General features: G+C 35.1%; 1 protein-coding gene across 1 annotated transcript in view; it reads left to right on the top strand.

Annotated features, from left to right (window-relative positions):
• LOC111157396 (integrin alpha FG-GAP repeat containing 1) overlaps positions 1 to 12,304 on the top strand; it is a 303,742-nt gene that overhangs the window by 196,098 nt on the left and 95,340 nt on the right. The window contains exons 11-12 of the mRNA XM_022518768.1: positions 5,439 to 5,589; positions 8,441 to 8,549. Coding sequence (XP_022374476.1) covers positions 5,439 to 5,589; positions 8,441 to 8,549 — 260 coding nt within the window. The remainder of the gene's footprint in view (positions 1 to 5,438; positions 5,590 to 8,440; positions 8,550 to 12,304) is intronic.

Raw genomic sequence — 12,304 nt, 5'->3', positions numbered from 1 at the left:
TCTCTTCACCGTAGCTGTACTTTGTGTCTTCCCCCATTGCAATTGAAAATTTTTGGGTTTTAAAATTTTCTCCACAAAGAACTATCTTCTGGTTTCATTCATTTTTCTCTGTTGTTTTTGTTTTCTACTTCATTTCTTTCCTCTGTGTTATTATTTCCTTTCTTCTGCTTATTTCACATTTCATTTGCTCCTCTATTTCCTGTTTCTTAGGAAAGACTCTGAGGTCATTGTTTTGAGGCTTTTCTTCTTTTCTAATAAAGTACTTAGTGCTATAAATTTGCCTCAGAAATCTATTTTAGTGACGTACTGCAAATGCTTGATATGTTGTATCTTCAGAGTACTTTGTAATTTCCAGTTTGATTCCTACTTTTACTTACTCATAGATATTTAGTAGTAATATTTCATTTAATATCTAATTATTTGGAGATTTTTAATGTTATTAATTTCCTTTTTCAAAAGCCTTATGAGATATAACTTACATATAACATTGTGTAAATTTAAGGTATATAGTGTGATGATAAACTTATCATCATGCATGTATATTGCAAAATGTTTACTGCATTAAGGTTAGTTAACATCATCTGATGTAATTACCATTTTCTTCTTCATGTCGTTGTAGTGAGAACATTAAAGCTTTATTCTCATAACAACAACTTGCAGTACGCAGTATAGTATGGTTAACTGTAGTTAACCATGCTGTACATTAGATCCCCTGAATTTAATCATCTTATAACTGAAAATGCCACCCCTGGCAACCAACATGCTACTCTCTAGGTTCAGTGTTTTTATATTCTACCTATAAGATCATATAGTATTTGTCTTTTTATATCTGCCTTATTTCACTTATATTGTCCTCCAGGTTCCTCCATGTTGTTTCAAATGTCTCTTTTTTGAAGCTGAATAATATTCCAGCATACAGACACACACACACATATACACATGTGCACACCACATTGTCTCTACCCATTCATCAATTGATGGACATTTAGACTATTCCTTACTTTGGCTGTTGTAGATATTACTGCAGTGAACATGGGATTTCAAATATCTCTTTGAGATTATGATTTTAGTTCCTTTTAATATACACCTAAAAATTGGGTTTGCTGTATCTTATGATAATTCTGCATTTAATTCTTCTGAAGAGCTCTCATACTGCTTGCAACAGGGCTGTACCAATTTATACTCTCACCAGCAGTGTTGTGTTTTCCCCTTCATGCCTTTATATGAATTAGGTGAGCATTTTTTAAGATGATACTTTGTCTTTTTGTTAAATTATTAACTATAAATCTTGCCATTTTACTGGTTGAGTCTTTAACACATCCCAGTCCATCTTCAAACAATATTGTGCCATTCACTTACAGTTGAAGAACCATATAACAGCACATTTTCATTTCTCCCCTCCCGGCCTTGGTGCTGCCATTTCACACATTTTCTATCTCCTCATGTCTTTCACATTGCACTGTGTTTAATTATCAGTTATCTTTAAAGAGATTTCAATAATAAAAACTATATATTTTTTACTTTCCCACATATTTAACATTTTCACTGCTCTTCATTCCTTTGTGTAAATGTAGTATTCATCTGGTTTCATTTCCCATCTGATGATGGACTTACTTTAACATTTCTTACAGTGCCATGAAGAAAAATATTGACATAACTGACTATGTCATATTATCAATTTGTCAGTGAAGAACACCATAAATTTTTTTTAAGAACCCATAAATTCTTAAAATAAAAGGCCGGGACAAAATGTTTGCAATCTATGAGTAATAACATCACATATAATAATAAAATATCAACAAGAGCAGATACTGAATGTATGCTGTGCTATGTTTCGGGCACTTTACTGAACTCTTTATCATGTACTTTCTCGTTTAATCCTTACAACAGCCATTTAAATTAATACACTATTTTTGTCCTTATGTTGCAAATAATGATATAAGAATAATAGGTAAAATGTTAATTCGACTAACACTCAGAGATGTCCTAAAAATCAGTAATTGAAAAAATATACTCAAGTGCCAATTCCCAGAAGAAATACAAATAGCTGATAAATATAAAAATAATACTCAGGGATGCCTTGGTGGCTTAATCAGTTAAGTGTCTCACTCTTGGTTTCCACTCAGGTCATAATCTCCTCGTCCTGAGATCAAACTCCACGTCACAGCTCTGAGCTCAGCTTGGGAGTCTGATTGGGATTCTTTCCCTCCTCCTCTTTTCACCCCACTCCCACGCCTCTGCCCCTCACACACACACTCTTTCTTTCTCTCTAATAAATAAATAAAATCTTTTAAAAATATATATTTTTATATGTACTTATAAAAAATATATTTTATATATATATAAAAATATATATTTTTAAAAGATTTTATTTATTTATTTGAGAGAGAGAGCATGAGAGGGGAGAAGGTCAGAGGGAGAAGCAGACTCCCCGTGGAGCTGGAGCTTGATGTGGAACTCAATCCCAGGACTCCAGGATCATGACCAAGCTGAAGACAGTCGCCCAACCAACTGAGCCACCCAAGTGCCCCTTAAAAAAATTTTTTTTAAGTTATAGCTGCTCTTATAATCAGGAGAATGAGATTTTTAAGCTACCCAGCTGGCAAATATAAGAAGCAATGATATTAATATTGGCAAGATATGGAGGATATACTCATATATTACCAGAAGTACAAATTGGTACATTTTTTTAAAGGACCATTTAGCTTTACCTATGGACTTTTAAAATATGCGTATTCTTTGACCAATGACTATCATTTGGAAACCTTTGTACAAATTCCCAAGGGCAAATAGTATATGTGTGTGAATGTGTGGTACACTGTAATGGATAATGATTGAACACTATCTATCAAAAGCAGGGTGTTAAAACTAGTGATGGCTTAAACATATTGTGGAGTATCCATTGAAAAGAACACACATGTGGAGAACCAGGTAATTTGATGGGCTGCTGCTGGGATTTATAAACTAGTACCACTTCTCTGAGGGGACTTTTCAAAATGAATATCAGAAATTCTCATTCAGATCATACCCCTTTGCCCTGTTATGCTGTATGATTGAATGTTAAGAAATAAGTTGCAGAAAAATCTGTGTAGTAGAACCCAAATGGGTTTCTTTAAGGCTATATATACTTACATATTTATATATTCTCTGAAGAAGGTTGGGAAAGATATATACCAAATAACAATGGTTATCCGTGGAAAAGAAGAATTTTATTTTTTAAATGTCTTCCATTACTTGAATTTCACAATAACTTTGTAAGTTTTGAAAAAAAAAAAACAGTTTTTAAAAAGATAAACTGGTTGTAATTGCCAATAACACATCAAGAGACAGACTCAAAAGAAGCAAGATCATTTCTCCTCATGGGTTTCCAACCCAAATGGATCAAGATTCTTCCTTCCTGTGGTTAAGTGGACTTTTATTTATAAAAGTGAGATATTGGGCTCTGCGTGTAGGGTTCAATAACACTTAGCTGAAATTTTACAGACCCCAAGTTCCATAGTGCAAAACCAAGATAGTGAGCAATGAGACAAGAACCATGGTGCATGGCATTTATAATCTTTACAAACTCATATCAGAAATTAAAATGACATTTTAAATTGTACAACTACAATTAGTTTCTGTTGTCGGTTGTATTCTGTATTTAAAGTTGCAGCCATAGTTCTAATAATGAAATCCATGCACTTTGAAAAGGGAAGTTAGTGGGGCACAGTGACTCAAAAGGTTGGCCAGTATAATACATTAGTTACAGAAGATTGTAGAAAAGCTGCCTTTATCACATGTTCTCATGTTTTAATATAATCTCCTAATAACCAAATAGAATATTCTTCATTTTTGTGAAATATCTAGTAAAATTCTTCAGCTAAAAAAATAGGATGGTTAAATTACCTGGAAATTATGTTAGGTCTTGAGCAAAGTCCCTTCAACATTTTTCAGGTAATTATTATAATCTGGGAGGTCTTTTTTCTCCCTCGTTAATGATTTGTTCTTAGGAACTAGTTGTGTTGGAATTTTTATCTAGAAAAGTAATTTAAAGTCAATCATATATTTGGTACATTATACAAATTGAAAGTTTTATACATAGGTTCCCTTACTGTATTATAAACTCTAGGAAATTTTCCTTATAATAGAGCTTTTTTCTTTTATAAATTGTCCAGGCCCAAAGTAATATTTACATATAAAATATGAAAATATCTCAAATGAAATATCTTTTTAGTTTTATTTAAAGTAATTATTAGAGGGGCACCTGGGTGGCTCAGTCATTTAAGCGTCTGACTCTTAATTTCAGGTCATGATCTCATGATCCTGAGATCGAGCTCCACATTAGGCTCTGTGTTGGATGCAGAGCCTCTCTAAGCCTCTTAAGATTCTCTCTCTAACTCTGCCCCTCCCCTTCCCCACTCGCCCTCTCTCAAAAATAATAATTTTTATTAGATAAAATTGAGCAGTAGTAAAATTTAAGACCTTTAATCTATTATTTTTTTGTATAAGTAGAGGGAAGTAAAGGCCTGTGTACACTGGGAAATGCCTATTATAGGAACCATTACATAAAATCACACTACAGAAGTTACTCCTATTTCTAGAGGAAATATTTTTGCATGGCATGGTGTTACACTATAGAAATAAGAATGATGATAATACAAACACTTTTACTGAGGTAACTGGATGACAGGAATTATTCTAAGTACTTCACATTCAGTATTTCATTTTTTTTTTTCAGTATTTCATTTTTACAACAATCCTGTAAGTACTCTTATTACTCCGTTTAGAAATAAGGAGATGAGTCTCCAGGAAATTAATTTACTCAAGGTCATATAGCTGCTAAAGGACAGTCAGGATTTGAATCCAGGTACTCCACCTCCAAAATCTAAGCTTATAACCACTTTTCCTACAGAGTAGCATATAAGAGGGAGGACTACATAACTATGAAAATTAAAATGCTTTTGTCTGAGAGAAGCTCAGCAATATCCAACCTAATGCCTGTCTGGAAGTTGAAATTGGATTATTATGGATTTGCTACTTTGGGTTTCCAAGACTTGGGGATATCAGATGATTCCATGTAAAATGCATATACTCATCTGAAGAGCTATACACATCGGAAGGTATAATGACAGTGTCCAGGAACTCAATAATGAAACCACAGGGCCAGTGACTAAATTAGCAAGGGAGGAAGAAAGGATAGACCTGGAACCTCCATGTAAAACGAGAGAGGCCAGCAACTAGGTAGCCTTAGAGAATTTTTGCCAAAGGCTCACATAGGATAGCCAACAATTTAATTTTTGCGTGATACAGTACAATTATCAGTAAAATGTAGGGGTTTTTTTTCATATCATTTCCACTATATACTATTTATCATCTCTGATTCTAGGAAATACAGCACAGCTGATACTAGACAGAACTGATGTGTTCTATTAACTAAATGCCTTTCCTTTATCTTACAGCAATCAGCAGGCCTTTTTACTGGAGAATGTTCCTTGCAACAATGCAAGCTGTGAGGGGGCACATCGTATGTTTAAAGTCTACTGGGAGCTGATGGACCTAAATCAAATCAGAGATGCCATGGTTGCCACCTTCTTTGACATTTATGAAGATGTGAGTTCAGAGCTCTCCTCTGTGTTTGGAGTCTAATTGCCATCCACTTCATCTCACTTTCACTTCACCCTATTTGACCAGAAAATGTAGATGAGATAATGAAAACAAATGAGTTAATTAAAGAAAGCCCCTTTTAATGTTAAATGGCACAGGGAACAAATTTATTGACACTACTAGCTGATCAGTACAGTGAAATATGAAAATGCCTTTATCTCATTTTGTGCTATTTAGATTAACCACTAGAGAATCATGCTCTGAGGCTGGCAAATGTGCATGTGTACCAGTAGACAAAAGCATAGCCAACAGTAAACCTACACAAGATCACAGAAGAGTGAATGCAGTACCCCCTTTTAACTTTGTGAACTAGAAGTAGCATCTATTTCTACAGATGCCTGTGACTCCATCTTCAGTTGCCAGGTGATAATGAAAGGCCCTCAGGGCCCTGGTTTCCTCCATTCTAATGTGAAAAGCCAGTTTACCACTCAGAAAAATAACAAATTCTGATAAAAATTTGTTGAGTTCTAGGGTTAATATATCACAGTACATCCTTATAAAATAATTATTTTTAAAGAAAGATTCACTGTCCGTGAGGACATTTATATCTCCTCCTAACATAATTTTTGGTTTTGGTTTGGTTTGGTTGTAACATTTTCAGTTTTGTCTTGTTGTGTTGTAACAGACTGATTCTCAATTATATGAATTGTCCATGTTCCTGTTTTCTTCTTTCTGCTACCAAATCTCATGTTATTTCACTTTTTATTAACAGTTGACAAACATGAAAGTAATTGACAAAAATACCATAAGGGGAAAAATCAAGAAATTTGACTACAAATAATTTTTTGCGGGGGAGGGGGAGAGCAAAGGGAGAGGAAAGAATCCTAAGCAAGGCTCCATGCCCAGCACAGAGCCCAGGACAGGTCTTGATCTCACAACCCAGAGATCATGACCTGAGCCCAAATCAAGAGTCAGACACTTACCTGCCTGAGTCACCCAGGCACCCCTACAAAGAGGTTTTTAATTTATGTACATAAAAAACATTAAATGAAATTTTACACTGTTTTTAAATCTGGGAAATAAATTTACTATGAAAGAGTCAAATAGTATCTTTAATATAAGAAGTGTTTATACAAACTGATGCAAGTCCCCAAAAAACTCCCACTGAAGAAACAGAACATACTCAATTTACGGAAAAAACATGTGTGGGTAATACACAAAAAAAATATGATAAATGATCAATATCATTAAGAATCAGTGTAATGGGGGTGCCTGGGTGGCTCAGTGGGTTAAAGCCTCTGCCTTCGGCTCTTGTCATGATCCCAGGGTCCTGGGATCGAGCCCCACATCGGGCTCTCTGCTCAGCAGAGAGCCTGCTTCCCCTCTCTCTCTGCCTGCCTCTCTGCCTACTTGTGATCTCTGTCAAGTAGATAAATAAAATCTTTAAAAAAAAAAAAAAAGAATCAGCGTAATGGACTGCATTTGTGGTGAACATAACATAAGGTATACAGTTGAGTCACTATGTTGTACCCCTGAAACTAATGTAATACTGTATGTCAAGTAGAAATTTAAATTTAAACTTAAATATGAGCATAGCTTTTCCCTCCCCAATAAAATGAGCAAAATGTCCTTTTTTAGGGAGAAATAATGTTAATATGTCATGGTCACCAGGGCAAATAAAAAAGTGCTCTCTTCCTCTGATAGTTGAAAACAATTTAGCAGTCCATTTCATAGTTCTTTAAAAATTCATGCAGGAGCGCCTGGGTGGCTCAGTCAGTTAAGCATCCAACTCTTGAATTCTGCTCAGGTCATGCATCTCAGGTCATGCATGGCAATCCACGCTCAGCAGGGAATCTGCTTGAGTTTCTTCCTTTCCCTCTGCCCCTCCCCCTGCTTGCACATTCTCTCTTTTTCTCTAAAATAAATAAGTAAATCTTTTTTTTTTAAGATTTTATTTATTTGTCAGAGAGAGAGGGAGAGAGAGCGAGCACAGGCAGACAGAATGGCAGGCAGAGGCAGAGGGAGAAGCAGGCTCCCCGCCAAGCAAGGAGCCTGATGTGGGACTCGATCCCAGGACGCTGGGATCACGACCTGAGCCAAAGGCAGCTGCTTAACCAACTGAGCCACCCAGGCGTCCCAATAAGTAAATCTTTTTAAAAAAATAAAAATACATGCAAATATTACCGGAAGGAAATATACAAAAATGATAATACTTATCTCTGGAGATTAAAATTACAGATTTTTTTTTCATTCTGTTTATAGTTTACTATTTTAAGGTTTGGGGTTGTTTGGGGGTTTTTTTGTTTTGTTTTGTTTTATTTGACAGATCACAAGCAGACAGAGAGGCAGGCAGAAGGAGAGGGGGAAGTAGGCTCCCCACTGAGCAGAGAGCCCAATGCGGGGCTTGATCCCAGGGCCCTGAGATCATGACCTGAGCCGAAGGCAGAGGCTTTAACCCACTGAGCCACCCAGGCGCCCTGGGTTTTTCTTTTTTTAAGTTTATATGTAAATTCCAGTTAACATTTAGTGTAGTAATAAATTCAGGTATACAATATAGTAATTCAGTAATTCCTTACAACACGCAGTACTCATGACAAGTGCACTCCTTAATCCCCATCACCTATTTCCCCCACCCCCACCCACATCCTCTCTGGTAACCATCAGTTTGTTCTCTAGAGAGAAGAGTCTGTTTCTTGGTTTGCCTCTCTCTCTTTCTTAAGGTTTTATATTTTTTAATATTTTTATTTTGAACATCAAGTTGAATAAGGTTTATATTTACATGATGACCATGCATGTATTTTCATTATTTTTTCAGTTGCTGGTTTTTTCTTACAACTTTTGTGTATGTGTTTTCCAGGGAATCTTGGACATTGTAGTACTAAGTAAAGGATATACAAAAAATGATTTTGCCATCCATACACTTAAAAATAACTTCGAAGCAGATGCTTATTTTGTTAAAGTGATTGGTGAGTATTTGTTTTATATGTTTTATTTTTAATTAATTAACATTTAATTTTGTATTCTCTCTGTCAATGCAAATTCTCCAAAGAATAAGAACTGACTGCTACGTAACCTGTATACAACTCTCTGAATCAGGAAATCAACTTTGTTACACTACCATCATATATACAGACCCTGTTCAAATTCTTCAAATGTCCCAACAATGATTTTTTTCTGTTCCAGGATTTTATCCAGGAATTCCTATTGCATTTCGTTGTCACATCTTTGCAGACTTCTTCAGTCTGGAACAATTCCGTTTCAGGTCCTTACCAATTTTAAAGAATACAGGTTTCATTCTGTAGCATAACCCTGTTTTCTCTTTCTCCACTCAGGTCAGACATTCTTTGCAGAAATTCCATTGCATGGAATTGCTGTGTACTTCTCATGCATTTTATCAGGAAGCACGTGATGTTGACCTGTCACACCACCATAATGTTAATCTTAATCTTCTGGTCATCTTATTGACCACCAGGTCTCTCCACCTTAAGTTCACTATTTCCGTCTTTGTGATTGCTTTCTCTGAGATAGTTGTCAAACAGTGATTCTCTATTTCCAACATTCCTTCTACATTTATTAGTTGGCATTCTACTATATCTTTCTCTTCCATGTATTTATGTATTCATTTATCATATATATGTATTTCATTATTATTTATTATATGTATGTATTCATATTATGTTCAGTACATAAAATCATTTAATATTCAAAGTGTTCCCAATAGAAGCAGTAGAAGCTCCTTCACACTGGCTCCTGTATCTTTTTGACATGTTTTCTGGGAAAGAAAGATACTCCAGATTCATCTTATGCCTCCCTTTCCCAAAGTCTAGAATCTGACATCTCTCCAAGGAGCCCTGTTTCCTTTTGTAGTGGATGGTATTTAAAAACCAAATTCTAGATTCTCAGTGTACTGATTGTTACTGAGTGTCATTTCTTCTAGCTTATCCCAATGGACAGAGCTAGGAAATACAGATACGGCTTCACATACACAACGCAGAAATATACCCATCTATCACTGTATGTATGTATATATGTATGCATACATTCACTTACTATAAAACCATGAATTTATGCCCATACTTCCATTTCTAATCCAACATAGCATTTCAAGGGTTATTTCTAATCATTTCTGTCTATAGGTATCTTCTTTAGCAGTGAGAAACTCAGCTTCCACTTTCCTCAGTATATTTACTTCAATTTGCTCATTGTTTCCTATTTCCAACTGACACCCATGTTACCGTAGAGATCCTGTACATTTTCTGTTAAGTGTATGATTAAATATTTTATTTTCTTTGAAGTGATTATAAATACTGTGTTTTTAAGTTTGGTTTCCGCATGTTTGTTTTTAATAAATAGAAATAGTTGATTTTTGTGTGTTCCTCTTGTATACTGTAACCTTGCTCATTTATTGGTTCTAGGAGGCTTTTTTAAGATTCGATAGGATTTTCTACTTAGACAATTAAATGGAAACCTCTGATTTCTTCTTTCCAATCTATGCCCTTTTTTTCCTTCTTCTGGCTAAAATTTCCATTACTGTGTTAAATAAGATTGGTGCCAGTGGACACCCTTGCCTTGTTTCTGATCTTGGGGGAAAGCATTCCATCTTTCACCATTAAGTAGGATATTATCAGTAGGTTTTTGTATTTCTGCATTGTGTTAAGTAAGTTTACCCTGTTTCTGCTTTGCTGAGAGTTTTATCCTGAATTGCTGTTGGAAGATAACTGTGTTTGTGTTATTATTATTATAGTTGACACCAAGACAGCCATCAAGACAGTCATTTGTTAATTGTTAATGAAGTGACACATGTATTTATAAATAACAGAAAATGTAATTTTCCTTTCTAACCAGCATATTCATTCTAATTTGAGTGAACTAAGAGTCACTCCCATCTTCATTACTACCACAATCTCAGAATACTGATATTCTACCCATTTCTACACTTTTTATCTATATGATTGTAGGCACTCCTTTGCCATTCTGAAGGAGGCATTACTTGGCTATTTTAGAGCTAAAAAAAACTTAAACTTTGCTGTATATTTGGCTTGTTATTAATGTATCTACTTTAAAGTGTATTTTTTTTTCCTCAGCAGTTTTCCTTCAACTTTAATCCCCTTCTCATCTGAAAGATAAGGAATCCTTAAAATTTTTGCTAACCCTAAATGTATGTGTAATTAGAATAACCTGATTCAATTCACTGAATTGAAACAAGCACTGTTGAAATAAGTACAGTTTGGAATTTGATCTTCTTCAGATAAATAAGTAAGTCTAGTATAGCCATTGACTAATGCAAACTCTAGTTGCCTTGGGAAGATTCAGCTGAAGCATACATCTCAATATATCTGTTCTATGCCCTTGGATCATTAGAATCAGCCTTCGTAAATGACAGCACACTCCTAGTTCCCTTTTACTTTAATATAACACGTAATCTCTTCTCTACCCCCAACTCCATCCATTCCAGGATATTTGAGAAGCACTCTGAAATCCAGACTTATTTACTATGGTCACCTGCTTAACATCTTTCTCTCATAGGGTACTAATAGTATTCTAAACAACTTGAGATTAGTGTCCATGTCTTATTTGTCTTTGATTACCGAATGCCAAACACAGAGCCTGGCATATAGGAGGCCTTCAGGAAATTCATGTTAAATGTATGGCCAGGTACTTTTCAAGGCATGGATTGGCTATCTTATCTTAATTTAAAAGTATTACTTCTAGTACCCAGGCAACACTTGATGCCTCAGACCCCATGTTCTGTCTCTAGGAAACATTCTACCAAAATATGAAACTCGAATTCAAGGGCATATTCCCACCTTTACCTGTTTTGTGATGCTAGAGCTATAGGTAGTCAGTAGTTCATTTCCAGAAAAGAGAAGATTGAGCCTTAGTGAGTGAGTTACCTACCCTAGCTTAAGTTCTCAGGTCTACCTATATTCAGGATTCTCTGTGACTAGAAAATAACTTAATTACTTGGGTGGCTCAGTCAGTTAAGCGTCTACCTTCAGCTCAGGTCATGATTGCTGAGTCCTGGGATCGAGCCACATATCAGGCTCAGGGAACCTGCTTCTCCCTCTGCCCCTCCCTACCCGCTTGTGTGTGTGCGCGCTCTCTCTCTCTCTCTCTCTCTCATTCAAATAAAAAAAACAAAATCTTGAAAAAAAAATAAATAACTTACTCTAAGAAACAAACTGAGGGTTTTAGAGGGGAGAGGGGTGGGGGATTGGGTGAACCTGGTGGTGGGTATTAAGGAGGGCACGTATTGCGTGGAGCACTGGGTGTGGTGCATAAACAATGCATCTTGAAATGCTGAAAAAAAATTAAATTAAATTTTAAAAGAATCCAAAATTTATCCATGATAAAATAAGTAAATAAATAAATAATAAAAATTTTAAGAAAATTTAAAAAAATAACTTACTTAATTTCCCAGGCTTATAAACCAAAAATGTACAGAAAAAATATCATGTAGTACGAGAGGGGCTCTCATGACCTTAATGGGATCCTGTGATAATATCCTTTTTGTTCCAACCTAGAATAAATGTTGTTTCAAAAATTTATATTAAAACTCAATAATTCTCTTTCAAAGTATTTTTTTCTGTTTAATGAGATAGCTATAGGATTTGTGTCCTTGATTTGAGTTTTGCCAATGTACTTCAAAGAAACTATTTTCTCACGTTTAAAGATTTCAAAAAAAAATCTATTGCTTAGTTCATCTAAATGTGAAATATTT

The sequence above is a fragment of the Enhydra lutris genome, unplaced genomic scaffold, assembly GCF_002288905.1.
Source record: "Enhydra lutris kenyoni isolate GAN:26980312 unplaced genomic scaffold, ASM228890v2 scaffoldscaffold54, whole genome shotgun sequence".
NCBI classification, from domain to species: Eukaryota; Metazoa; Chordata; class Mammalia; order Carnivora; family Mustelidae; genus Enhydra; species Enhydra lutris.
The sequence above is the reverse complement of the archived record's forward strand: the minus strand, read 5'-3'. Positions and strand labels throughout refer to the sequence as shown.